At 47.6% G+C, this 24,185-nt stretch overlaps 1 protein-coding gene across 1 annotated transcript; it reads right to left on the bottom strand.

Moving 5' to 3' along the window:
• Window positions 1–4,012: 4,012 nt before the first annotated feature.
• On the bottom strand, window positions 4,013–23,896 carry SIGLEC5 (sialic acid binding Ig like lectin 5). Its single transcript, XM_002927927.4, is given in 11 exon segments — window positions 4,013–5,283; window positions 13,150–13,231; window positions 14,039–14,138; window positions 14,342–14,626; window positions 14,710–14,967; window positions 15,502–15,546; window positions 15,744–15,915; window positions 15,917–16,026; window positions 16,300–16,683; window positions 16,766–17,131; window positions 23,853–23,896. Coding segments are annotated over 10 exon segments (1,662 nt in total). The 5' UTR covers window positions 16,803–17,131; window positions 23,853–23,896; the 3' UTR covers window positions 4,013–5,094.
• Between the last annotated feature and the right edge of the window lie 289 nt (window positions 23,897–24,185).

Genomic DNA, 24,185 nt, shown 5'->3' with positions numbered 1-24,185 from the left:
CATATATATATATATAATTTATTTATCTGAGAGAGAAAGCATGTGCACACACACGATGGAGGGGGGCAGAGGGAGAAGCAGACTCCCCGCTGAGCAGGGAGTCCGACTTGAGACTCAATCCCAGGACCCTGGAATCATGATCTAAGCCTAAGGCAGACGCTTAACCAACTGAGCCACCCAGGCGCCCCTGAACCACACTCTAAGGAGCAAGTAAGTCTGTGCCGGGATCTCCCCTCGAGTAGAGGATAGGGAAGCGGTGGATGTTCACCGGAGCTCCTCAGGGCTGTGCCTTTCTACAGTTGCCCCACTGAACCCTCACAACCACCCCTAGGGAGGACTGGCTAACAGTTCTCCTCATTCGGCAGAGTGGGAGACAGACTCTGTGGTAAGCAACCTTCACAGGGTCTCGTATCGTTGATGTGCCTTTGGAGGCTGGGATTGTGACCCACACATGCTTGACGACATGGAGAGTGACTCCTGAATCTGCTGCCTTCTGTCCCAGAAAAGCAGAGAATGCACACTGCGGGGCGGGGGGGGAGGGTGTATTCTTTATAAGGGGTAGAGACGATGAGATGATGGTCCAGGACTGCCGGTGGTCGCAGACAGCAGGAGAGACCTCCATGGGAGGGGGAGTCTAACGGGATCCAGACAGATCATGTCTGCAAGGACCAGCTCCGATGCCGTCTCCCAGCGGGTTCAGGAGACTGCTGCTAATGGACCCGCGACATACTCACTGCTAGTGACAAAGAGGATTGCACTTAGCATTTGCCACCGGAATGTCCCAGAACAGGAAGCTCCCCAGTGAACTTCGTATCTTAGGGAACCTGCCAAGCTTGTCAGGCCACCACTAAGAATTAAGATCTCAGTGTGACCTGCAGAGAGGGTAGTTTTTGAGAACGGTAGGCCAGCTACGGAGAAGCAGGAGACTGGGGAAGACACTGAGCATGAGCGAGAAGATGTGCAGAAATTTGTTTAAAAAAAAAAAAAAAAACAGCCCAGAGGCCCCTGCCTGGCTCAGTTGGTGGAGCCCGTGACTCTTGCTCTCAGGGTTGTGAGTTCGAGCTCCCCCTTGGGTGTGGAGATTATATAAAAACAAAGTCTGAAAAAAAAAAGCCCTCATATCACCTTATACCTGTTAGAATAGCTAAAATCAAAATCACAAGAGGGGCGCCTGGCTGGCTCAGTCAAAGAGCATGCCAGTCTTGATCCCGGGGTCATGAGTTTGAGCCCCATGTTGCATGTAGAGATGACTAAAACAAAATAAACTTTTTCCCCCAAAGAATTTATTTATTTATTTGAGAGAGAGAGAGCGAAAGAGCATAAGAGCGAGAGAGAGCATGATTGGGGAGGAGAGGGAGAAGCAGGCTCCACCACCCTCCGAACAGTGAGCCTGATGTGGGGCTCGATCCCAGGACCCTGGGATCAGAACCTGAGCCAAGGCAGATGCCTAACCAACTGAGTCACCAAGGTGCCCCTAAGACAAAATAAACTAAAACAGAACAAAAACCAACAACAGGAAACGACAAGTGTTAGAGAGGCTGTGGAGAAAAAGGAACCATCACGCACTGTCGGTGGGAATGCAAACTGGGGAAGCCCCTGGGCAGAACAGTATGGAGGTTCCTCAAAAAGTTAAAAATAGAACTACCCTAGTATCCAGTAATTGCACTACTATTTACCCCTAAAATACAAAAACACTAATTCCAAAAGATATAAGTACCCTATGTTTGTTGCCGCATTATTTACAATAGCCAAATTATGGAAGCAGCCCACGTGGCCAGTGGTAGATGAAGGGGTAAAGAAGATGTGGTGGAGGGGCACCTGGGTGGCTTAGTCGTTAAGCGTCTGCCTTCAGCTCAGGTCCTGACCCCAGGGTCCTGGGATCGAGCCCCATATCGGGCTCTCTGCTCAGCGGGAAGCCTGTTTCTCCCTCTCCCACTCCCCCTGCTTGTGTTCCCTCTCTCGCTGCCTCTCTCTGTCAAGTAAATAAGTAAAATCTTTAAAAAAAAAAAAGAATAAGAAAATGTGGTGGTATATGTATACAGTGGAATATTAGCCACAAACACGAATGAAATCTTGCCACTGGCAACAACATGGATGGAGCTAGAGGGCATAACGCTAAATGAAATAAGTCAGTCAGAGAAAGACAAATGCCATGTGATTTCACTCATACATGAAATCTGAGAAACAAAACAAATAAACAAAGCTTAGAGACAAACCAAAAAACACTCTTAACTCTGGAGAACTGAAGGTCACGGGAGGCATGGGGGGTGGGGAGATGGGAGAAGCAGGTGGAGGGAATTAAGAGCACACTTCCACGGTGAGCAGCGAGTAATGTATAGAATTGCTGAATCGCTATACTGTACAGCTGAAATTAACATAACATCGTACGCTAACTATACTGGAATTAGAAAAAAAAAGAACCCACAAGCACAAAATAGTGTCATTTAGGCCAAATCCCTAAACTGGGACTTAACACATAATCTACCTGCAGCTTCAAGCTCCTATAACTGGGGTCGTGGGAGGGGTGCAGAAGCAACCGGCTCTGGGAGTCCCAAACAGACCGGGTTCAGCCACTCCAAAGGCAGAGACACAAGCAGTGGTGGAACAAGACACGAATTTACTCCGGGGAGGCCAACAGCGGGATGACAGAGGACTTCTGTCTCAAAGACTGTCTTCAGAGTGCTGAAAATCTTCCTAGGTTTATCTAAGGAAAATGTGGGCAGCGTCTGGGTGGCTCAGTTGGTTAAGTGTCCGACTTAAGCACAGAGTCTGCTTGAGATTCTCTCTCCTGCCCCTCTCTCCCCATCCTCACTCTGCACACACATTCGTGCTCTTTCTAAAAAAAAGAAAGAAAGAAGAAAGAAGAAAGAAAGAAAGAAAGAAAGAAAGAAAGAAAGAAAGAGGAAAGAAAGAAATAAGAAAAAGAAAGAAAGAAAGAAAGAAAGAAAGAAAGAAGAAAGAAGAAAGAAAGAGAAAGAAAGAGAAAGAAAGAAAAAGAAAGAGAAAGAAAGAAAAAGAAAATGTGGGACAAAGGGCAGTGGGGACATGCGGCTGAGCAGTAAAGGTCAGGTTGATCATTATCTTGGGGTCAGTCATGCTGGGTCTTGCTGGCTCAGGGCAGTTTTTACTGCTCGAGGGGGTTGTTTCATTTCCCATCACGGGATGCTCTCCCCCACCCTCCAAGGTCTTTTGCTCGAGCTAAGAGATAACCTGGAATGAAGAACTTAATCAGTTAGAAAGTACAGACTGAGGGGGGGGTGCCTGGGTGGCTCAGTGGTAAAGGGTCCAGTTCTGGATCTCAGCTCAGGTCTTGATCTCAGGGTGGTGAGTTCAAGCCCCGCGTTGGGCTCCACGCTGGGCATGGAGCCGACTTAAAAAAAAAAGAAGTACAGCCTGAGGTCAAAGTGGAGGTGGTTGGTTGACGTCTCTGTCATTCCCCCAGAAATGTCATCCTGACCGATCAGTCCGGAATTTTTGGATTAGCGCCGATGAGTCTGCCACGAGGGCCCCTCCATCCCCCAAAGGAAGATGAAGTCATCTGCAGGAGACCCCTTACCTTCACCTCCCCACACAAGGGAAAGCAGCCTAGCCTGGGAACAATCCTTTCCTTCTGCTAGTAACTTTCTTGCCCCACCTCCTTCTAGAAAAAATTCTGTTTTGTACCTCAATCAAAAGGCTAATGTCAGGCACTTAAAATCAGAAAAGCACTGGCACTGCCGTGCTACTGGGGAAGTTTTGGCTGTTTTCGTTTTCGTGCTTTCTTGAAAAAAAAAATTAGTCCAATTTTAGAGGATGGGAGAGAACGAGCTCTTTCTTCCGTCCAGGCTCTCAGCCGGGCTCTGTGCGAGGACGCAGGTGGGAAGGACCAGCCGGGGGGCCGCCAGGGGACGCAAAGAGGCAGGGCCTCCAGGAAACGGCTCTCAAACTGCACAGCTGTGGGTTAGAACAACACGGAGGTTGTAAGGAGGAAAGCGGACAGATGCAGACGAGCAGTGCTAAATCCACTGAGTAAATCTGAGGATGTAATTGGCTTTATTCAAAGACTCCTGAATCCGGTAACATCCCTTCTGGTAAAGAGACAGGAGTTGCACGGAGTGGAAGGTTTTTATAGGCAAGACGGTCAGCAAGGGAGTTTTTATCAAAACAAAAGAAGATTTTTTCAGATCGGGCCATCTTTTGGGGGGAAGATCTTACCCTGCAGATGACCTCACCAGTAATGATCAGGAAATTTCAGATCCTCTGTTTAAGGGTCACATTTCTGGGAGAGGTTGAAACCACCGTAAATCTTGGTTTGCTCTTGTGGGGGCAAGTGCCTCCATTTTGAGCCCGTTGTTTCTTTTCCAACAGGAGCTAGCGGGGAGACTGTGATGGACTTTGGAAGCTAGGGGCGCCTGATGCTTGGTGTATTGTCTAAGGCTAGGGAGCCTTGAAGGGGTTTGTCTGGGAGACTTGGGGTCAGCTCTCTGGCTGTTGGACAGATCCCTGTGGGGCCCATCCATGAGACAGGGAAGGGACTGGAGGTCAGGAGGTGAAGGAATGTGCTGGAAGAATTGACAGGTACACGTGGGACGAGGAGAAGACTCCACAGAGATAAGATGCTGTATCATGAAGCAAACACCAGGCGGAAGGGCTGGTCTTTCCCTGGGCTTTGAAGAGCTCTGGGAAGGAGAATGACACGAGCAGGTTGCTACCCTGTGCTCTGGGCCTGGTTGCCCCCAGCCTCGGGGTAACTTGCCAGCAGGACCCTTCTGTCCAAAGAATAGAAAGCAGTAGGTACTGATCGCAGGTGAGACAGGTGAGACGGGACGTTCGTTGGTTGATTTCTGCCTGTTAATTAATTAATGTCCACGACCACCTCTGAGGCAGGATGCACGATCTGTGATTTACAGAATGGGAAACTGAGGCACGGAGAGACGCAGTGACTTGCTTGACAGCCTACGTTGGAGCCCAAGTCTGCTCTACCTGGGGACACTCGGCCAGTCCTTCCTGTTCATATTGCCGCAGGGCTCCACGTGCTTCGCCGATGGGCGCCTGACTTCTCCTGTCCCCCAGGGGCTGCGATTCCTCAGGCCAGCACCAAGCGCTAAGCCATCCTCATTTGCTGGTCTTGATCTCCGAGTACTCGTTGGTGCCGGCGGCGTCCTCGTCAGGTTCCCTCGACTTCATCTCCTGAAAGCTGAAGGAGGCGTAATGGAGCTCCTGTTGCTCCCCTGAGGAAGGGGCGTCCCTGGCAGGGGCCTCCTGAGCCGGGGGGCTGTCTGGCCAGGGCTTTTTCCTGGAACCCTGAGTAAAGGAGAAACAAGGGAGTCAGAGAAGGAACAAGGCACGTGTGGTCTCCAAGGGAAGTTGGGCTAATGGGACATGTATTCATTCACCCTCCTCTTCACACACGCTTCCTACTAATTCAACTACTCACTCATCCATTTAAAATTCTGTCATGTTGGGGTGCCTGGGTGGCTCAGTTCGTCAAGCATCTGCCTTGGGCTCAGGTCATGATCCCGGACTCCCGGGATGGAGCCCCGCGTCGGGCTCCCTGCTCAGCGGGGAGTCTGCTTCTCCCTCTGTTTCTCACCCCGCTCATGCTCTCTCTCAAATATGTAAATAAATAAAATCTTTAAAAAATAATAAAATAAAATTCTGTAATGCTATGACTGATTAGGCCATATTGAAGGTTTCTAATCACATTTAATCCTCACAGTGTGAATGATATTTATTCTCCCCGTTTTCCAGATTAGGGAAACTGAGGCGGAAGAAGGTGACGTAACTTGCCCAAGTCACTCCTGTAGTCATCAGCAGAGCCAGGAACGAAACTCAGGCCTGCTGTGCTATTGGAAATACAAAGGAATCTTAAAAAAATAAATAAATAAAAGTATTGCTCAAATACTTGAACAAAAGAAAGATAAAATTCCCAGAATTGAAGAAAGATAAGTGACCTCAGCTGAAAAGTGCCCCACAAATGCAAGAAAAAAGATCAGGGAAACCACATACTCCAATACAGCATAGCATAGTAAATCTTTTTTTTTTTTTTAAAGATTTTATTTATTTATTCAACAGAGATAGAGACAGCCAGCGAGAGAGGGAACACAAGCAGGGGGAGTGGGAGAGGAAGAAGCAGGCTGACAGCGGAGGAGCCTGATGTGGGGCTCGATCCCATAACACCGGGATCACGCCCTGAGCCAAAGGCAGACGCCTAACCGCTGTGCCACCCAGGCGCCCCAGCATAGTAAATCTTAAACATATCAAAACCAAACAGAAAAGTGTAAAAGTTTCCAGGGACAATGAGTGGATTACTTACAAATGTGCAAGGTTTGGACAGACATAATTTTTTTTTCCGAGAGAGAGAGAGAGAGAGAGAGAGAGAGAGAGAGAGCAAACGCACAAGCAGGGGGAGGGGCAGTGGGAGAGGGAGAGAATCTCAAGCAATCTCAAGCAAGCTCCCCACTGAGCACGGGAGCCTGACATGGGGCTAGATGTCACCATCCTGAGATCATGACCTGAGCTGAAATCAAGAGTCAGACACTTAATCACCTGAGCCACCCAGGCACCCCCAGACATAACATTTCTTAACAGCCACACTGGGTACAAGAAACAATAGACTACAGTGTTCAAAGCACTGAAGGAAGGGGGGGGCGTCCCTGGAGGGCTCAGTCAGTAGAGCATGTGACTCTTAATCTGGGGGCTGTGAGTTTGAGTTCCGTATTGGGTGTAAAGATTACTTAAAAGAAAAATGAGATAAAATCATAAAATAAAGCATTGGAGGAAAAATCACTTCGATTCTAGAATTTATATCCTGCCAAATTAAATTCACATGTAGGAGCATTTAAAAAAAATTTCAAACACACAAGTCCTCAGAAGTCTTGATACAAGAAAATCCAAATTGAAAGCGCACTGGGAGGAAGAATTCAAATAAAAGTAACAAAACCTGAAAACGCTGCACTAAATCTGGGTACAAAGGTGACAAAATACCTCCGTCAAATGTGTGGCTGTGTTTTACACAAAAGACCAAATAGAAAGATGCGAAGTATGTTCATAATAATCCAGAACGAAAAATGAAGATCTAGAAAAAACACCAACAGTGTGGAAAGTGGGGGGAAAAGAGAACGAGAGATATGTAACAGGACACTAAAGTTTTTTGTTGGGTATAAGAGAGAGGTTAATTTTTTAAGAAAGGAGAAAATGAAATATTGAAAAAAAATGGAACCAAGTACCAGGAGAAGGTAAAATAGGGGGACAAAATCCACATGTATTAATAACCACGGTAAACACAAATAGAGGACGTTAAATTGTATTTGTAAAAACCTGGCTGGCTCAGTCAGTACCAGGAGAATCTTAATCCCAGGGTTGTGAGTTCAAGCCCCACGCTGGGTGTGGAGCCTACTTAAAATTTTTAAGAAATAAAAAATAAAAAATTCTTTTAAAAAAACTTGGCTATATGCTGTTTACGAAAATCACTTCTGAAGCATAAATAAAATTGGAGGAACAAAGAATGTAAATATATCAGACATCTTACTAGCCAATGACAAAGTGTTATATCTATATTAAGATCTAACCAAATAGGCTTTAAAACAAAAAGTACCAATAGGGATAGAAAGGATCATTCTGTGTGATCAAATGTTCAATTCACTGAGAGGATACAGTATTTCTAAAATATATGGACTCGCAACCTGGACGTCAAGAGGCACAAGCCCTTCTGACTGAGCCAGAAAGCTCCCCTGTGATATTTTTTAAATCGAAACAAAAAACTTGTTAAAATGGCCAACAGACCCATGAAAAAGTGCTCAACCATCACTTGGCATCAGGGAAATACAGAGCAAAACCACAGTGAGATAGCATCTCACACCAGTCAGAACGGCTCAAATTAACCACTCAGGAAACGACAGATGTTGGAAAGGATGCAGAGAAAGGGGAGCCCTCCTACACTGTTGGGGGGAATGCAAGCTGGTGCAGCTGCTCTGGAAAACAGCATAGAGGTTCCTCAAAAGGTTGAAAATAGAGCTACCCTACGACCCAGCAATTACACTACTGGGTATTTACCCCGAAGATATAGATGTAGTGATCCGAAGGGGCCCCTGCACCCCAATGTTCATAGCAGCAATGTCCACGATAGCCAAACTATGGAAAGAGCCCAGATGTCCATCTGACAGATAAATGGGTAAAGAAGTTGTAATATCTATAGACAATGGAATACTAATCAGCCATCAAAAAATGAAATCTTGCCATTTGCAACGATGTGGATGGAATTAGAGGGTATTATGCTAATAAGTCAATCAGAGAAAGACAATTATATGATCTTGCTGATATGTGGAATTCAAGAAACAAAACAGAGGATCAGAGGGGAAGAGAGGACAAAACAAAACAAGACGAAATCAGAGAGGGAGACAAACCATAAGAGACTCTTAAGCATAGGAAACAAACTGAGGGTTGTAGAGGGGTGGGGGTAATTGGTTGCTGGAGGGATGGGGTAACTGGATGATGGACATTAAGGAGGGCATGTGATGTAAGGAGCACTGGATATTATATAAGACTGATGAATCACAGACCTGTACCCGTGAAACCAATATTACATTATATGTTAATTTTTAAAAAATGAAAAAAAAAATGTTAAAAATACTTCAAAGTCTATATCCAAATTATTAGCACTAACAAAGGAGCTTAGGGGCACCTGGCTGGCTTATTCGGTGGAGCATGTGACTCTTGATTTCAGGGTTTGTAAGTTCGAGTCCCACATTGGGTGTACAGATTGTTTAAAAATAAAATCTTAAAAAAAAAAAGACAACACAAGAGCTTAGCAAGCCGGAAGAATATACGATCAATAAACAAGTAATTGCTTTTCACACGTTGCTGCATCTACTGAGAGAGCGAAGACATTTCTCAGCATCCAGACCAGCACCGCAGAGAGCTGGGGGTCACTGAGGAGATGAACGTTTATGGTGGCGCCCCAGGAGAACTCTGCAGGGGTGTTCGGCCCCGCCAGAGTAGAAAGAAGGAGAAGCTGTACGGACAAATTAAGGAACTGGCTGTTCAATCTTCTGCTGCCTATTACCCACACTCCATGTGACACAAACCTCTGTGACCAGAGGACGGGGTCTGAGTGTGCTCACTTCCCCATCACTGATTCAGGAGAGTGAGTCATTTATTGAAATTTCAATTTATTGAAGTACAAAATTTCTTAGAAGAAAATCTGCAGAGAATGCACGAGGCCAGGTTTCTTGGGCAATATCTGAAGTCCAAGAGGACAAGTTGATTCTTGAAGGAAATAACATTATATTTCCATCAAATTCAGCTGCTTTGATTCAGCTAGCCATGACAGTTAAAAACAAGAATGTCACAATATTTCGGACGGTGCATCTATCTCTGCAAAAGCACAGTGCAGCAAGCTTGTGAGGAGATCTAAGAATGGTCCAGCTACCAAACCCACAGGAATCTAAATCTAAAAAATTTGTAATTTTTTAAAATGCTAAAACACTTGACAAATTTTTAAAAGTTGTTTATTATTATTATTTATTTTTTATTTTTTTTAGTAATCTCTACACCCAACATGGGGCTTGAACCCATGACCCTGAGATCAAAAGTCGCACCCTCCTCCCACTGAGCCAGCCCGGCGTCCCAACCCTTCATAACTGTTTAAAAAAGATTTATTTATTTATTTGAAAGAGAGAGAGTAAGCGTGCATGCGTGTGTGTGAGTAACGATGGGGGGAAGGGGGAGAGAAGGAGAGGGAGAGAGAGTTATGAACAGACTCACACTGAGCACAGAGCCTGGTGCAGGGCTCGATCTCACCACCCTGAGATCATGACCTGATCCAAAATCAAGAGCCGGCTGTTCAACCACCTGAGCCACCCAGGCGCCCCAACACTTCATAAATTTTTAACAAATGTTTCATCTTGTGTATCATTGATGAGTGATCAGAAAATGCACTTTTAGGGGGTGCCTGGGTGGCTCAGTCGTTAAGCATCTGCCTTCGTTCGGCTCAGGGCGTGATCCCGGCGTTCTGGGATCGAGCCCCACATCAGGCACCTCCGCTGGGAGCCTGCTTCTTCCTCTCCCACTCCCCCTGCCTGTGTTCCCTCTCTTGCTGGCTGTCTCTCTCTCTGTCAAATAAATAAATCTTAAAAAAAAAAAAAAAAGGAAAAAGAAAATGCACTTTTAGAAAGATAGCATTTAAGGGACTCCTGGGTGGCTCAGCTGGTTAAGCATCTGCCTTCGGCTCAGGTCATGATCCCGGGGTCCTGGGATCGAGTCCCGCATAGACTCCCTGCTCAGCGGGGAGCCCGCTTTTCCCTCTGCCTGTAGCTCCCCCTGCTTGTGCTCTCTCTCTCTCTGACAAATCAATAAAATCTTTAAAAATAAATAAATAAATAAATAAATAAAAAGATAGCATTTATAATAGTAACAAAACTAGTTATTAAGGAAGTAAAATAACAAAACGTTTGCAAGCCCTGTCTGAAGGCATTCTACATCTTTCTCGGAAAAACTTAAATAGGCACCTGTTTTTGTGGACAAGAAGACTTGAATTTACAAATAAGTAAATCCCGAGCTCATCTACAGATTCGATGTAATTTCAATAAAAACACTAACAGGAGTGTTTTTTGGAACTTGACAAAGTGATTCTAATGTTTACATACAACAGCAAAAGGCCAAGAATAGCCACGACACTATTAAAGGAGATTAAAGAGGGGCTCCTGCTCTATCAGATATCAGGACTTGGTCTTGAACCATTAGATTCTGTTGTCTTGCCTCTAGAGACAGTTCGGACGCAGGGACAAAAGGAATAGAATAGAGGCACAGACAGAGGCCCACATATGTACAGAATTTTGATGTATGACAGGGGCACCTGGCTGGCTCAGTCAGTAGAGCATGTGACTCTTGATCTCGGGGTTGTGAGTTCGAGCTCCCTATTAGGCATGAGTCTACTTAAAAAAAAAAATGATGGGGCCCCTGGGTGGCTCAGTCGTTAAGCGTCTGCCTTCAGCTCAGGGCGTGATCCCAGTGTTCTGGGATCGAGCTCCACATCAGGCACCTCCGCTGGGAGCCTGTATCTTCCTCTCCCACTCCTCTTGCTTGTGTTCCCTCTCTCGCTGGCTGTCTCTCTCTCTCTGTCAAATAAATAAATAAAATCTTTTAAAAAAATGAAAAAAAGGGGCGCCTGGGTGGCTCAGTCGTTTAAGGGTCTACCTTCAACTCAGATCATGATCTCAGGGTCCTGGGATCGAGCCCCACGTCAGGCTCCCCAGTCAGCAGGGAGTCTGCTTCTCCCTCTGCCACTCCCCCAGCTTGTGCTTTCTCTCAAATAAATAAAATCTTAAAAAAGAAAGAAAGAAAGAAAGAAAGAAAGAAAGAAAGAAAGAAAGAAGCTATACTTAAATATCCTTCTAATCTTATGATAAGAAAGGTTTTCTTAAGACCCAAAAGTCACTCAACGGAGAAGAGGAGATTGGTGAATATGCTTATATTACAATTAAGAACTAACGTTCATCAAGGTCACCTTTAGTGAAGACAAGTTAATCACTGGGAGAAGATATTTACAATGCATATAACCGAAAAAAATAGTATGAAAATGTATAAAGCTTTCCAATAAAGAAAATAAAGTCAAACACCCAATAGGAAAATGGGCTGCAGTTGGGACCAGGCGTTTTAGAGAGGAGGTGTTCATATGCCAGTGAAGACAGAGAGATGTCATCCTCACTGGCAACCAATGAAATGCAAATCAATAGCGTAGTGAGACAGTGAGACGACGAAAAACATTCAGAAAACCAAGTGCTGTAGAGATTATAAATCAACAGGATCCAATAGGCACAGACAGATGTATAAGTGGATGCACTTGCCCTGGGAAACCTTGCAGATCGGAGCGTTCACATACCCTCCGGCCGAGTAATTAAACTCTTGTTACTGCTAAAGAAAAGCTTGTGCATGTGAATGCAATGGGATATGAACAAGAACATCCGGAACAGCTCAAATGTCCAGCAGCAGGACCCTAGACAATAGACACAATCACAGAATGACACAGACAACTGTGACTTCACACCACAGACAGGAATCTCCTCGATGTAACTTGCGGTGTTGGGTCTACAAAAAGCAAGTCGAAGAAGAGCGCACAGAAAGTGACAAGCTCTGTAGGTTCCGAAGCAATGAAAGGAAACAGCAACTCTTGCAGGCATACGGGATATGGGATAACGCCAGCAACTAAAGATTCCGATGGGTCACAGAGCGACCCGGGCAGATAGAAGTTCGGGTCAGCGTCTGAGGTCTTAGGCTGGGTAGGAGGCTCCCAGTTGCTTATCGAATCGTGAACAAAATACAAAGTGCAAATGAACGATGCTTGCTCCTGAGATAAGAGCTTGGTCATGAATAAAGCACTTTGGGTAACTTCACTGCGGGTAACACGGGTGCAATTTTATAAGCGGGGAGAGGGGACAGGTTGCACACAGATGGAATGAGAGACAGTTGCAGCCCCCCACCCTCAGAGATGTCACAAATACAAGAGGGCGGAGACAGGAAAAGGCAGTGATGTTGTGTGAGGTTCCCCTCAAGACAGGGATGGAAACGGAGCTCAGGGGATGTAGGGGAGAGAGGTGTGGACACTGGCAGGGAGGGAGATGGCAAAGGTTTCCCAGAGCAGAAGCTGTTAGTACTGGAGCTAGAAGGACGATCCCAGGAGGGGGTCTGTGGAAATGGGGACAGGAGCACATTCCAGGTGGGAGGAACTGTGCATGCAAAGGCTCTCAGTCATAAGGGAGCGGGTATGCATGGAGACCGTGAGAAGGCCAGTGTGGCTGGAGTGGCCATCAGGGGAGACCTCTCGAAGGACTTTAAATATGAGACCAAGAAACGTGACCCGATTCTCTAAACAGTGGCAGCAAACAACATCATTGAAACTCCCGAATGGCTGGAAAGCAGTCGATCTGGGGAGAGGCTCTGTCAGGCTGTGCCCAGCAAAGAGCGATCAACGGTAGCAGAACAAGAGGTGACCAGAGGGCCACTGGGTCTGGGAGATGAAGGCAAAAAACAGAAGGCAAGTCAACTCCCAGGTGTCCACCCAGGTGACCAGGGTGGAGCAGGGGGTGGGGAAATGCTAGAAGCTCCATCTGGACTCCAAGTGGACAAGCCCAGGGCCCCCCAGCTGCAAGAGGGGACACCAGCATCACTCACCCAGGCAACTGTACCCATGACAGGGTCTTCATCATCCAGGCCCTCTCGACTCCCGGATGCTTGCTTCCTACGGGCTTTCACTCTAAGGGGAGAAACCAGCACGCTGTAACCACGATGGCTTGGGCACACATGGGCAGGCTGCCCGCTGTCTGGTGAGATGCCATCCGGACCCTGGAACCAGCCTCAGACCTTCCTGATGCACAAGGAAGCACTCCATGCCCCCCGATGAGCAGAGGTTTGGCCAGACCAAACTTCCACCACTAAAGATCCCTCTAACACAGAAAAACTTGTGCCCGAGCGGTCGCGGCAGTGTTATTCGTGGTAGCCGAAGAGTAGAAACAACTCAAATATCTATCAATAGAAGAATGACAGACAAAACGTGCTCCGCCCATGCGATCGCTGGGTATATGGAGATGGAAAAAGGATCAAGGACTGACACACGGGTCAACATGGGTGAACCTCGAAGACATCATGCTAAGGGAACGAGGACAGTCCCAAGGGACCGCGTGTTCTATGATTCCACTTACACAGAATTCCAGAATAGACAAATGTAGAGACACAGAAAATAGATTGGTGGTTGCCTAGGGCTGGGGGAGGAGAGGGGGGCAGGATGGAAATTAAGGAGCAGAGGGTTTCTTTTGTTTGTTTCTTTTTCACTTGGGGGCTGATGACAAAGTCCTATAATTGTGGTTACGGATGCACAACTCGGAATTCACTAAAAGCCATTGAATTGTGCACTGTCAAAGTATGGGGATTAAATCTCAATACAACTGTTATACCCCCACCGCCCAAATGAGATACCCTCTGGATCTACTCCACTCCGCTCTGCGTTTCTGGGCTTGAGTGACCTCTCTCCGCACTCCCTGTACCTCCCCAGACAAAGACTTACAGGCAAAAGAAGAGGAGGCAGAGACTCAAGGACACCAGAGCCATAGCACCAGCACCTCCAAGCGCTGCAGGCACAGCTCCCGCCGGGAACGCGGATTTCCCTGCAGAGAAGAGGTGTGTCGAGACTAACTTCCAGGATTCCTCTCTTGTTTTCCTACCTCCTCACGGAACTTGCCGAAGGGCCTGCTTAGGCCCGAGACAGAGCACCCCATGCCACCAATAGCAGGCCCCAGCTCCCCCGGCCTCAGGCTTCTCCAGGATCCAGACTCCCTTCTACACGTCTGCTCCCCGACAGCCCCCAGACCTGAGAGCAGCAGGACAGCGGCGCTCTGGGACCCGTGTGCATTCCGGGCCTCGCAGCTGAGTCTGAGGCTGGAGCCCAGCGGCCCGCTGAGGCTCAGGGAGCTGTTGGTCCAGGGCCCCGCAGAGCTGGAGGTGACTGTCCAGGAGGCGTTGCTGTGGTTCCCCTCCAGCAGCCCCTCCCCCAGCTGCCAGCGCAGGGTGGGGGCGGGCTGGGCTTGAGAGGAGCAGTGGCAGTGCAGCCCCTCGCCCTCCCAGGAGCAGGAGGGGGGGAGCAGCCGCGGGGGGTCTGCGGGAGGGAGGAGAAGGGTCAGTGGTGCCTCTCCTCCACAGGCCCCGGGCAGCCTGTCCCCCAGGGGTCCCCACACTCACAGAGCACGGAGAGATGCAGGGAGATGTGCTGAGAGCCCAGCCAGTTCTGAGCTTGGCAGGTGAGGTCTCCTTCCTCCTCAGCCCCTACTTGAGGCAGGTCCAGGATTGGACTCTTGCAGGTGGGGGTGGCATTCAGGGCGGGGGACCCCCAGAACCAGCTCAGCTCGGCAGGGGGGTTGCTGTCAGCAGCACAGTGCAGCTGCAGAGCCTGTCCCTCCCGGATGAGAATGGATGAGGTGTTTTCCAGAATCTTCGGGGCTTTGGGAGAGAGATGCAGAGAGAGAGGGCACCAGCTGTGGAGTCTGGCAGTCTCCATCCCTCCCTCCTTCCCAGGAGCTGGTTGGCATTTCCCTCTCCCTCCTTCACCCAATGACTTGGTTCCGCCAGGGTTGACAAGCTGGGTTTTACACCCAAAGAAGTTGACCTCAAGTATCCAGGCCTCGTATCTTCAGGGGAGGCTGAGTGTCCCCCTGGGACACGCCTGGACTGTTTGGTGGCTTCACACAGTGAACACAGCAGGAAATAGGGGGGAGGAGGCTGGGGTACAGGGGTAGGTGGGAAACCAGAGGAGGGCGTCGGTGAGGTGAAATGGGCTTTGAACAGTTTGTGCCTGTGCGCGTGGGAATGCAGGTGCACGCGCCCGTGGAGGAGGGAGGCTGGTGACTTTTATCCTTGCTTTTCCCGTATCTGATCCCATTCAAGCTATAATCCTCACCCCCTTGCTGGGAGCTGACCCCCTACGCCCACCCCAGGGCCAGGTCCCAGCCCCCAAGAAAACAGATTCTTTCCTACCTACAACATCCCTGGAGTCACTGATGGTGAGGTTCCGGGGAGCATCTAGGATGCAAAGATATGGCCTACTTCAGCCATGAAGATTGGGATGGAAGTTGACCCAGCACCCAAGGAGGAGTACGGGAACACGGAGGAGGCGAGAAGGTGGGGATTGTTGTCCTGGTCCCCTCCCCACCTACACTCCCAAGGCGCACACATGGTCCCCGCGCCCCGAGGGATGCAGCCTTCCCTCCAGCACTCACAGGAGACATTGAGACTGATGGTTCTCTCCACGGTGCCCTGAGTTCCTGACAGCTGCACCTGACAGGTGAGGTTGTTGCCGTGGTCCCGCGGCCTCGGGGTGAGGGTCAGCACCGAGGACCTGAGGGTCCGGGGGTCCAGTGAGTCAAGAGCACCCCCCACCCAGGAGAAGAAGGGTGAGAGATCTTTCTTCTTCGCAGGATCCCAGCAGACTGCAGGTCAGGTTTGTGGGATGGCCAGACTTGAGGGGCTCCAGAAAGTGGATGTCGGGTTTCTGTGTCAGGGCTGAGGAGGAGAGAGGGAAGTGCCTGGGCCCCAGGGAGGTGGGGACCCANAGTGCCTGGGCCCCAGGGAGGTGGGGACCCAGAGTGTGATCCTGAGAGGGACCAGGGCCTCAGGGCACAAGCTGACCCCAGGCCCCCACATCTCTTCCCACCATCCCACCATCCCACCATCCCAGCCCCAAGACCTGGAGCAGGGAATGTTCCAGTGTCCTGTTCCTGTTCTAAGAGGGGGGTCTCCACGTCCCAGAGCCCTCTCCTGGGGCCCCTGCCATACCTGTCACCTGCAGGGCCAGCTGCTTATCTCTGTAAGTATATTTCCTGTAGTCTCCTGTATCCACTTGGAACTCGTAGACTGCCTGGTCACTCCTCCTGGCCTCTCTGATTCTCAGGGAGCAGTTGTTGTCCCAGGAGTTCCCAACGAGGTGGAATCGGCCCTGGGTCTCTGTCTTCACCGTTTTCCTTCGGTCGTTTGTAGCCACAGGATAACGTTTGTATGAGCTGTCCCCAACCCGGAACCAGTTCATGTAGGGCATCCCAGTGGAAGGCCACGAGCTCCAGGGGTAGGAGAAGGAGCAGGACACCTGGACACACAGACCCTCCTGCACCGTCACCGAGTCCTGCACTCGGAGCTCGAACCCTGGATCCTCCTGCAGGGACCCTGCGGGGACACGGGGGCTCAGCTGTGGCTCCAGCCCCCTCCCACCCATGCCCAGCCAGCCCCCCTCCCTCGGCCCACTTACCCCCCCAGAGCAGGGGCAGCAGCAGCAGGGACACCATGTCTGCACCGGCCAGGGCAGGAGCCCGGGTTCAGGTCCCTCTGGGGGAAGGAAATGGCCCACACTGGGGGGTGAGGCCAAGGAAGCCCCAACAGGAAGCCGTGGGTGACAGAGCTGTGGTCACCACAGAAGGGGAACTTGGGCAGCAGGGGCCATGCGGAGGGGGCGGTGGAGCTGAGAAACGATCATGTCTCCCCTCTGCATCTGACACAGCAGAGGAGAATTCAGAGGCCCCAGAGGCTGGGACGCTTGTCTGGATGTGAATCTGGATGGGATCGACTTCCAAAGAGGATTTAAATCGAGAGTGAGCTCAGCGGAGGGCCAGAGCAGCTAGAAAAGAAAAACAGGGAGCATGCAGGCAGCCTCAGCCCCTCGCCCCAACCCTTTCTCTTCCCAGTTCCCCATCAGCCTGGGCATCCAGCCCCGGGGCTGCTTCGGGGAGTCCTGTGCAGGGCCAGTGGGTCTTAGCTCCCCATCATGTCCTACAGTCCCTTAGACACGTGCCAAACCTGGAGCCCCCGGAGCTCCAGCTCCAGGACTTCGACAGTCATCCAGACCCGCCGCAGCAACGTCCCACGGATCTGGGGAGACACTCCTCAGGTAAAGAATTTGATGGGCCAACTAGGAGGTGAGAGCTGGATCTCCTCTCTCTGCAGAGGAGAGGCGAAGAGAGAGCAGCTCCCCCCTTTGAGGGCCACGAGGAGTGGGACCAGATGCAGAGCCAGGAGGACGAGGTGGGTATCACGGAGCAGGATCCGGAACTTACTAAAGAGTGAGGAAGGGCAATTTGGCAGCAGCATGCTGACATTTTGGACACCCATCCCACGTCTAAAGATCTGGCCATGATACGGGCGCCTGGGTGGCTCAGTCGGTTAAGTGTCCCGGGGTCCTGGGATCGAGTCCAGCATCGGGTTCTCTGCTCAGCGGGGAGCCCGCTTCCCCGTCTGCCCCTCCCCGACTCATGTTCCCTCTCTCTCTCAAATAAATAAAATGTTAAAAAAAAAAAAGATTTGGCCGTGATGATCCATGACCAAGGTGACCCAACGACAGCAGAGAAGACAATGTGCAAAGGTCAAACAAAGGGGGTACACCCAGAGCCCCTGGCCGGCTACAGCAAGCTGCTTCACTATAGGGAAAAAAAAAAATCTCACAAAGAACATCTACATTCTGGTGCTTGTCCTGTTAGTGATGACTGCAATCCTGGGACTTATTAGCTGGCAAATTTGAAGCAATTGCTTCAGAGCTGCCTTTTGCTGAGCTGTTTTCAGGGGCCAGTGCTTCTTGGAGTCTTGCCAGAACAAACAAACATTGCAGGAAGTGAACATATATGCTGGAACGACCTGTCATATTTAGTTAGAAACTAACGTCTAGCTAGACAGTGTTTTGCAATTTACATATACAGTATATTGGTTTCTCAGATTAGTAGGAGTGAATTTATGTGGATTTTGCTTGCTTTTGTATTCTGATTGCCCTCCACCCTGAGTGCTTACTGAAACTTGCATTCTAGATATTCTTTTTTTTTTTTAAGATATTCATGTTTTGACAGGTAACACCGGAATCTTGTAATATCAGCATTTTAGTGTATACAAGATTCATCTTTTTACTAGCGCCTGAGATAGAATTGCCTTCTGGCACCCAGGATGCTGGAGCCTGTCAGAAACTATATAATAAGCCAGCACTTTTTATTACTTAACACTTTCATTTGAATTTCTAAGCAGAAAGCTGCTTTGAAAGATTTTGGCAATGTGTTTAACTGGAAAGCAAACAATTGCACCGTGATCCAGGTTAAAAGCATGGTTTGGAGGGGCGCCTGGGTGGCACAGCGGTTAAGCATCTGCCTTCGGCTCAGGGCGTGATCCCGGCGTTATGGGATCGAGCCCCACATCAGGCTCCTCCGCTAGGAGCCTGCTTCTTCCTCTCCCACTCCCCCTGCTTGTGTTCCCTCCCTTGCTGGCTGTCTCTATCTCTGTTGAATAAATAAATAAAATCTTTAAAAAAAAAAGTATGGATTGGAGCCATCCAGTTGTTGGGGTACATGTGATTCCGGGTTTGAAGTTTTCTTTACTATCTGCTGGTGTCCATAGCCGCTCACCCATATATACACACTAAACAGTCTTGTTCACTGTTTAAAGCGGTGAATTTAATTAACGTGACTATACTCTCTGGGGTCCTTCTCCCCCAGTCTGTATAGAAAGGGAGATTTAGGCAGAGCGTGCTTTTGAAAGACAAATGGGAATTATTTGGAATGATTTTATCGTATTGTCGTTGTTCACTTGTGGTTCTAGGGTCCTGGTGAACCATGAGGGTTGCTATCTCTATGAATAGGCTGTCCCCTACCCTAGAAGGGAATTGGATGGCAAGAAGATTCTAAAACCCACTCTAAAGTCGGCTTAAAATTTAGTCCTCATGAACCTAGTGAGAAAGCAATGAAAAGGCTCATTTTTGCAAATAATACTGGTTTGGAATAGTGATGTTCGACTTATGTTAATATGAACAAAAGATCAATCTTTTGTTGTGCATAGTTTTAAAAAATGCTTCAGTAAAGATTGCTGTCTTGTAATAAGAAATACATTTTTTAAAGATTTTATTTTATTTTTAAAGATTTTATTTATTCATTCGACAGAGATAGAAACAGCCAGCGAGAGAGGGAACACAAGCAGGGGGAGTGGGAGAGGAAGAAGCAGGCTCCTAGCGGAGGATCCTGATGTGGGTCTTGATCCCAGAACGCCGGGATCACGCCCTGAGCCGAAGGCAGACGCTTAACGACTGCGCCACCCAGGCGCCCCTAAAGATTTTATTTATTTATTTGCCAGAGAGAGAGAGCACAGGCAGGGAAAGCAGGAGGCAGAGGGAGAAGCAGGCTCCCCGCTGAGCAAGGAGCCGGATGCGGGACTCGATCCCAGGACCCTAGGATCATGTCCTGATCCAAAGGGCGATGGGTAACAGACTGAGCCACGCAGGGGCCAGAGAAGTTTGTTTGTTTGTTTGTTTGTTTGTTTGTTTTTAAAGAAAGGGGACTAGTACTGGAGATTCAGTGTGACTCACCCTTGGGCTGGAAAACACTGAACATTCTGGAAACGGATCACTTAAAATGTTCTTAAAACCATTCAAGTTCTGGCAAGGAAGAAAGGACTTTCCGGACCCAAATCCAGGGGAGGATGGAAGGCAAAGGGAAAGCTAAGGTTTAAAGCCGCTTTGTTATGAGGGGTTCCTGGAGCATGGCATCCTGGAAGGTTTGTCTTCATGAATCTGAAGGTCTCATGGGACAGCGATGGCACAAGCCCGCTGAAAATGGCACCTGTTAAGGGGGACCCACGATTCATTGGGCAGGGACCCCAAAAGTCTGGACTTCAGCAGAGAACCAAATCTGCTACCATGAAATTAACGAAGCTCCATCTTCAAGGGACCCTTTTAGAAAAGTCCTGGCAGGGCTCAAAGCATGTGTGAAAAGAACCTGTAATCCTACTACCCTCTTAGCAAAGAAACTCCATAAAGTTTTCCCCAAATTTGACAACAATCATAAACATTTTAGACATTCCCATAACAAGTTGTAGGATTGAGAGACAATTTCTTCGTGTGTCCAGCTGGCTCAGTCAGAGGAAAGAGCATGCCACTCTTAATCTGGGGATCGTGAGTTTGAGCCCCCAGCTGGGTGTAGAGATTACTTAAATAAATAAATAAAAACTTTAAAAAAATATCAGTCAAAATATGTGGGCAACATGTGATATGCAGGTGTGCCAGAGAGGTATTCCATACTACTAATAAAAATAGTCTCCAATTCTTGCGAGTTGTCTCATATTTTAATTTTGTACATTTTACCTTTTGCAATTTGATGTGATGCATTTTTTCATTTTCTCATGAAAAAAAGTTCATATATGTGCCAAATGTGATATTTCTTTTCTAAGAAGTGATCTCAATATTTGTATAAATATTACCCTCCCCAGAACCTAGGACTGTCTCTGCTGAGTGAACAGAGGTAACAAGAGGTAACCAGGTATACCCCTCCACTCCCCTCTCCTCATGAATTGCAGGGGACAGTGCCTTGGGCAGAGCGGGATTAAAGAAGGCAAGTCTTGGGGTGCCTGGGTGGCTCAGCGGTTAAGCATCTGCCTTCGGCTCAGGTCATGATCCCAGGGTCCTGGGACCGAGGGTCCTGGGACTGAGTCCCTCATCGGGCTCCCTGCTCAGCGGGAAACCTGCTTCTCCTTCTCCCACTCCCCCTGCTTGTGTTCCCTCTCTCGCTGCCTTTCTCTGTCAAACAAATAAATAAAAATCTTAAAAAAAATAGAAATAAAAAAGTAAAGAAGGCAAGTCTCCCACACTGTGCAGCATAAACTCACATCACCTGGGGGTCTGACAAATCTCAAGCTGGAATCATCAAAAAAGACAAGCAACAAGTGTTGGCAAGGACGTGGAAACAAAGAGAAACTTCGTGCGCTGTTGGTGGGAGCGTAAATTGGTGCAGCCACTCTGAAAACAGGATGGAGGTTCCTCAAGAAATTAAAAATAGAACTACCATATGATCCAGCAATACCGCTTCCGGTATGTATCTGAAGGAAATGAAAGCACTAAGTCAAAAAGACACATGCACCTGTGTGTCTGCCGCGGCATCAGCCACGATAGGACAAGAGCCACGATAGGAAACAACGTAAGCGACCACAGACAGACGACTGGATAAAGATGGAGCTCATATATACCTGATGGAGTGTTCTTCAGCCATGAAAAGATTAGGAAATGCTGGCATTTGTGACCACACAGGCGGACCTCGAGGGCAGTATGCCAAGTGAAATAAGTCAGACGGAGAAAGAGAAATACCATATGATCTCACTTATATGTGAGAAACAAAAAGAAACAAAAAACAGAAGAACACATTGTTGGCTGCTAGAGGCCAGGGGTGGGCAGAATGGACGAAGGAGGTCAAAAAGTACAAACTTCTATGTGGTCCATACAATGAATAGTACTCAGCCATCAGAAAGAATGATTACCCAACATTTGCGGCAACATGGACGGGACTGGAGGACATTATGCTAAGTGAAGTAAGTCAAGCAGAGAAAGACAATTATCATATGGTTTCACGCATTTGTGGAACATAAGGAAGAGCAGGGAGATCGGTGGGAGAAGGAAGGGAAGAATGAAGGGGTGGTAAACAGAAGGGGGGAATGAACCACAAAAGACTATGGACTCTGGGAAACTAACTGAGGGTTTCAGAGGGGAGGGGGTTGGGGGATTGGGATAGCCCAGTAACAGGTATTAAGGAGGGCACGTATTGCACGGAGCGCTGGGTATTATACGCAAACAACGAATCATGGAACACTACATCAAAAACTAAGGATGTCCTGTATGGTGACTAACATAACATAATAAAAAATTTAAAAAAAAAAAGTACAAACTTCTGGGGCCCTGGCTGGCTCAGTCAGTAAAGCATGTGACTCTTGATCTCAGGGTTGAGAGTTTGAGCCCCAAGTTGGGTATAGACATTGCTTAAAAAAATAAAATTTTAAAACAAAACAAAAAAAATTACAAATTTCCGGGGCGCCTGACTGGCTAGGTTGGAAGAACATGCAACCCTTGATCTTGGGGTCATGAGTTCAAGCCCCGTGTTGGGTGTAGAGATTACTAAAAATATAAATAAATAAACTTAAAAAAATAGTACAGACTCCCAGCTATAAAATAAGTCCTGGGGACATACCGTATAGCACGGTGACCATAATTAACAATGCTGTATTATATATTTGAAAGTTGCTAAGAGAGTAGATCTTAAAAGTTCTCATCACAAGAAAAAAGGTGTAACTATGTAGTGATGGACGTTGATTAGACACTGTGGTGATCATTTTCTAATCTATGAAAATACTGAATCACCGTGTTGTATACTCGAAACAATGATATATGTCAAATGTATTTCAACAAAAAATCTTAAAAAGACCAAAAAAAAAAAAAAAAGGTCTCAAGCTGGGCACTTAAAGAGGTCCAGCACGTCCAGGCAGGGCTCCATTCACCTCCCGATATCTGCATAACGAGTTCTTCATATTCAATTCCCTCTGCTGCAACTCTTACCATGGCTTCTATTTTCACGATTGGCCCTTGATCGATTAAATCTCAAGAGATAAAAATTATTAAGCATTGGGTGATTTCAAGCACCTTCCTGATAAAACTCACAGCTAATTAGGAATAAAAGAGAACTTCCCTAACAAGATAAAGGGTGTCTTCAGAAAACAGCATGCTGTTTGGAGTAGCATTAAGTCCCAGTGTAGTAGGCAATAAAAAGAAGTAAAATGTATAAGAATAGAAATAAAAAAGAAAAGAGAAAAGGAAAGGAAAGAAAAAAAAAGATATCTTTATGTAGAAAAACCCAAAAGTACATGCAGATACATGTGGGGGCTTAATAAGAGAGTTAGCAAGGTTTCTAGAGACAAAATCAAATTACAGAAATTAATTCCATTTCTGTATCGCAGTAATTTTTTAAATCGGATTTGATAAAAGATGCCATAAGGGGGCGTGTGGGTGGCTCAGTTGGTTAAGCTTCTGCCTTCGGCTCAGGTCACAATCCCAGGGTCCTGGGATCAACGGTCCTGGGTCCTGGGTCAAGACCGCATCGGGCTCCCTGCTCGGCAGGAGGCTAGTCCTCCTTCTTCTCATTGAAAAATTCATATCAAAATTATAAATAAAAGCCCAACACTGGAAACAAATGCAGTCATTGTATTTTAGAATAAACAACTGGAAGGATATTCACACACGGAATACTAACTAAAAGCAAAAACAAGACATACAAATGGCCAAGAGGCACATGAAAAAGTACTCAAAATCACCCACCATCAGGGAGATACACATCAAAACCACAGTGAGATACCATCTCACACCAGTCAGAATGGCTCAAATTAACCACTCAGGAAACGACAGATGTTGGAAAGGATGCAGAGAAAGGGGAACCCACTGACGCTGTTGGGGGGAATGCAAGCTGGTGTAGCCACTCTGGAAAACAGCATGGAGGTTCCTCAAAAGGTTGAAAATAGAGCTACCCTACGACCCAGCAATTGCACTATTGGGTACTTACCCCAAAGATACAGATGTAGTGATCCGAAGGGGCCCCTGCACCCCAATGTTCATAGCAGCAATGTCCACGATAGCCAAACTATGGAAAGAGTCTAGATGTCCATCTACAGATGAATGGATAAAGAAGATGTGATATCTATAGACGATGGAATATGACTCAGCCATCCAAAAAATGAAATCTTGCCATTTGCAACGATGTGGATGGAACTGGAGAGTGTTACGCTAAGTGAAATAAGTCAATCAGAGAAAGACAATTATCATATGATCTCTGTGGCATTTAAGAAGCAAAACAGAGCATCATAGGGGAAGAGAGGAAAAAATGAAACTAGACGAA

The sequence above is a fragment of the Ailuropoda melanoleuca genome, chromosome 12, assembly GCF_002007445.2.
Source record: "Ailuropoda melanoleuca isolate Jingjing chromosome 12, ASM200744v2, whole genome shotgun sequence".
Lineage (NCBI taxonomy): Eukaryota > Metazoa > Chordata > Mammalia > Carnivora > Ursidae > Ailuropoda > Ailuropoda melanoleuca.
This window is presented reverse-complemented; position numbering and strand designations above follow the sequence as displayed.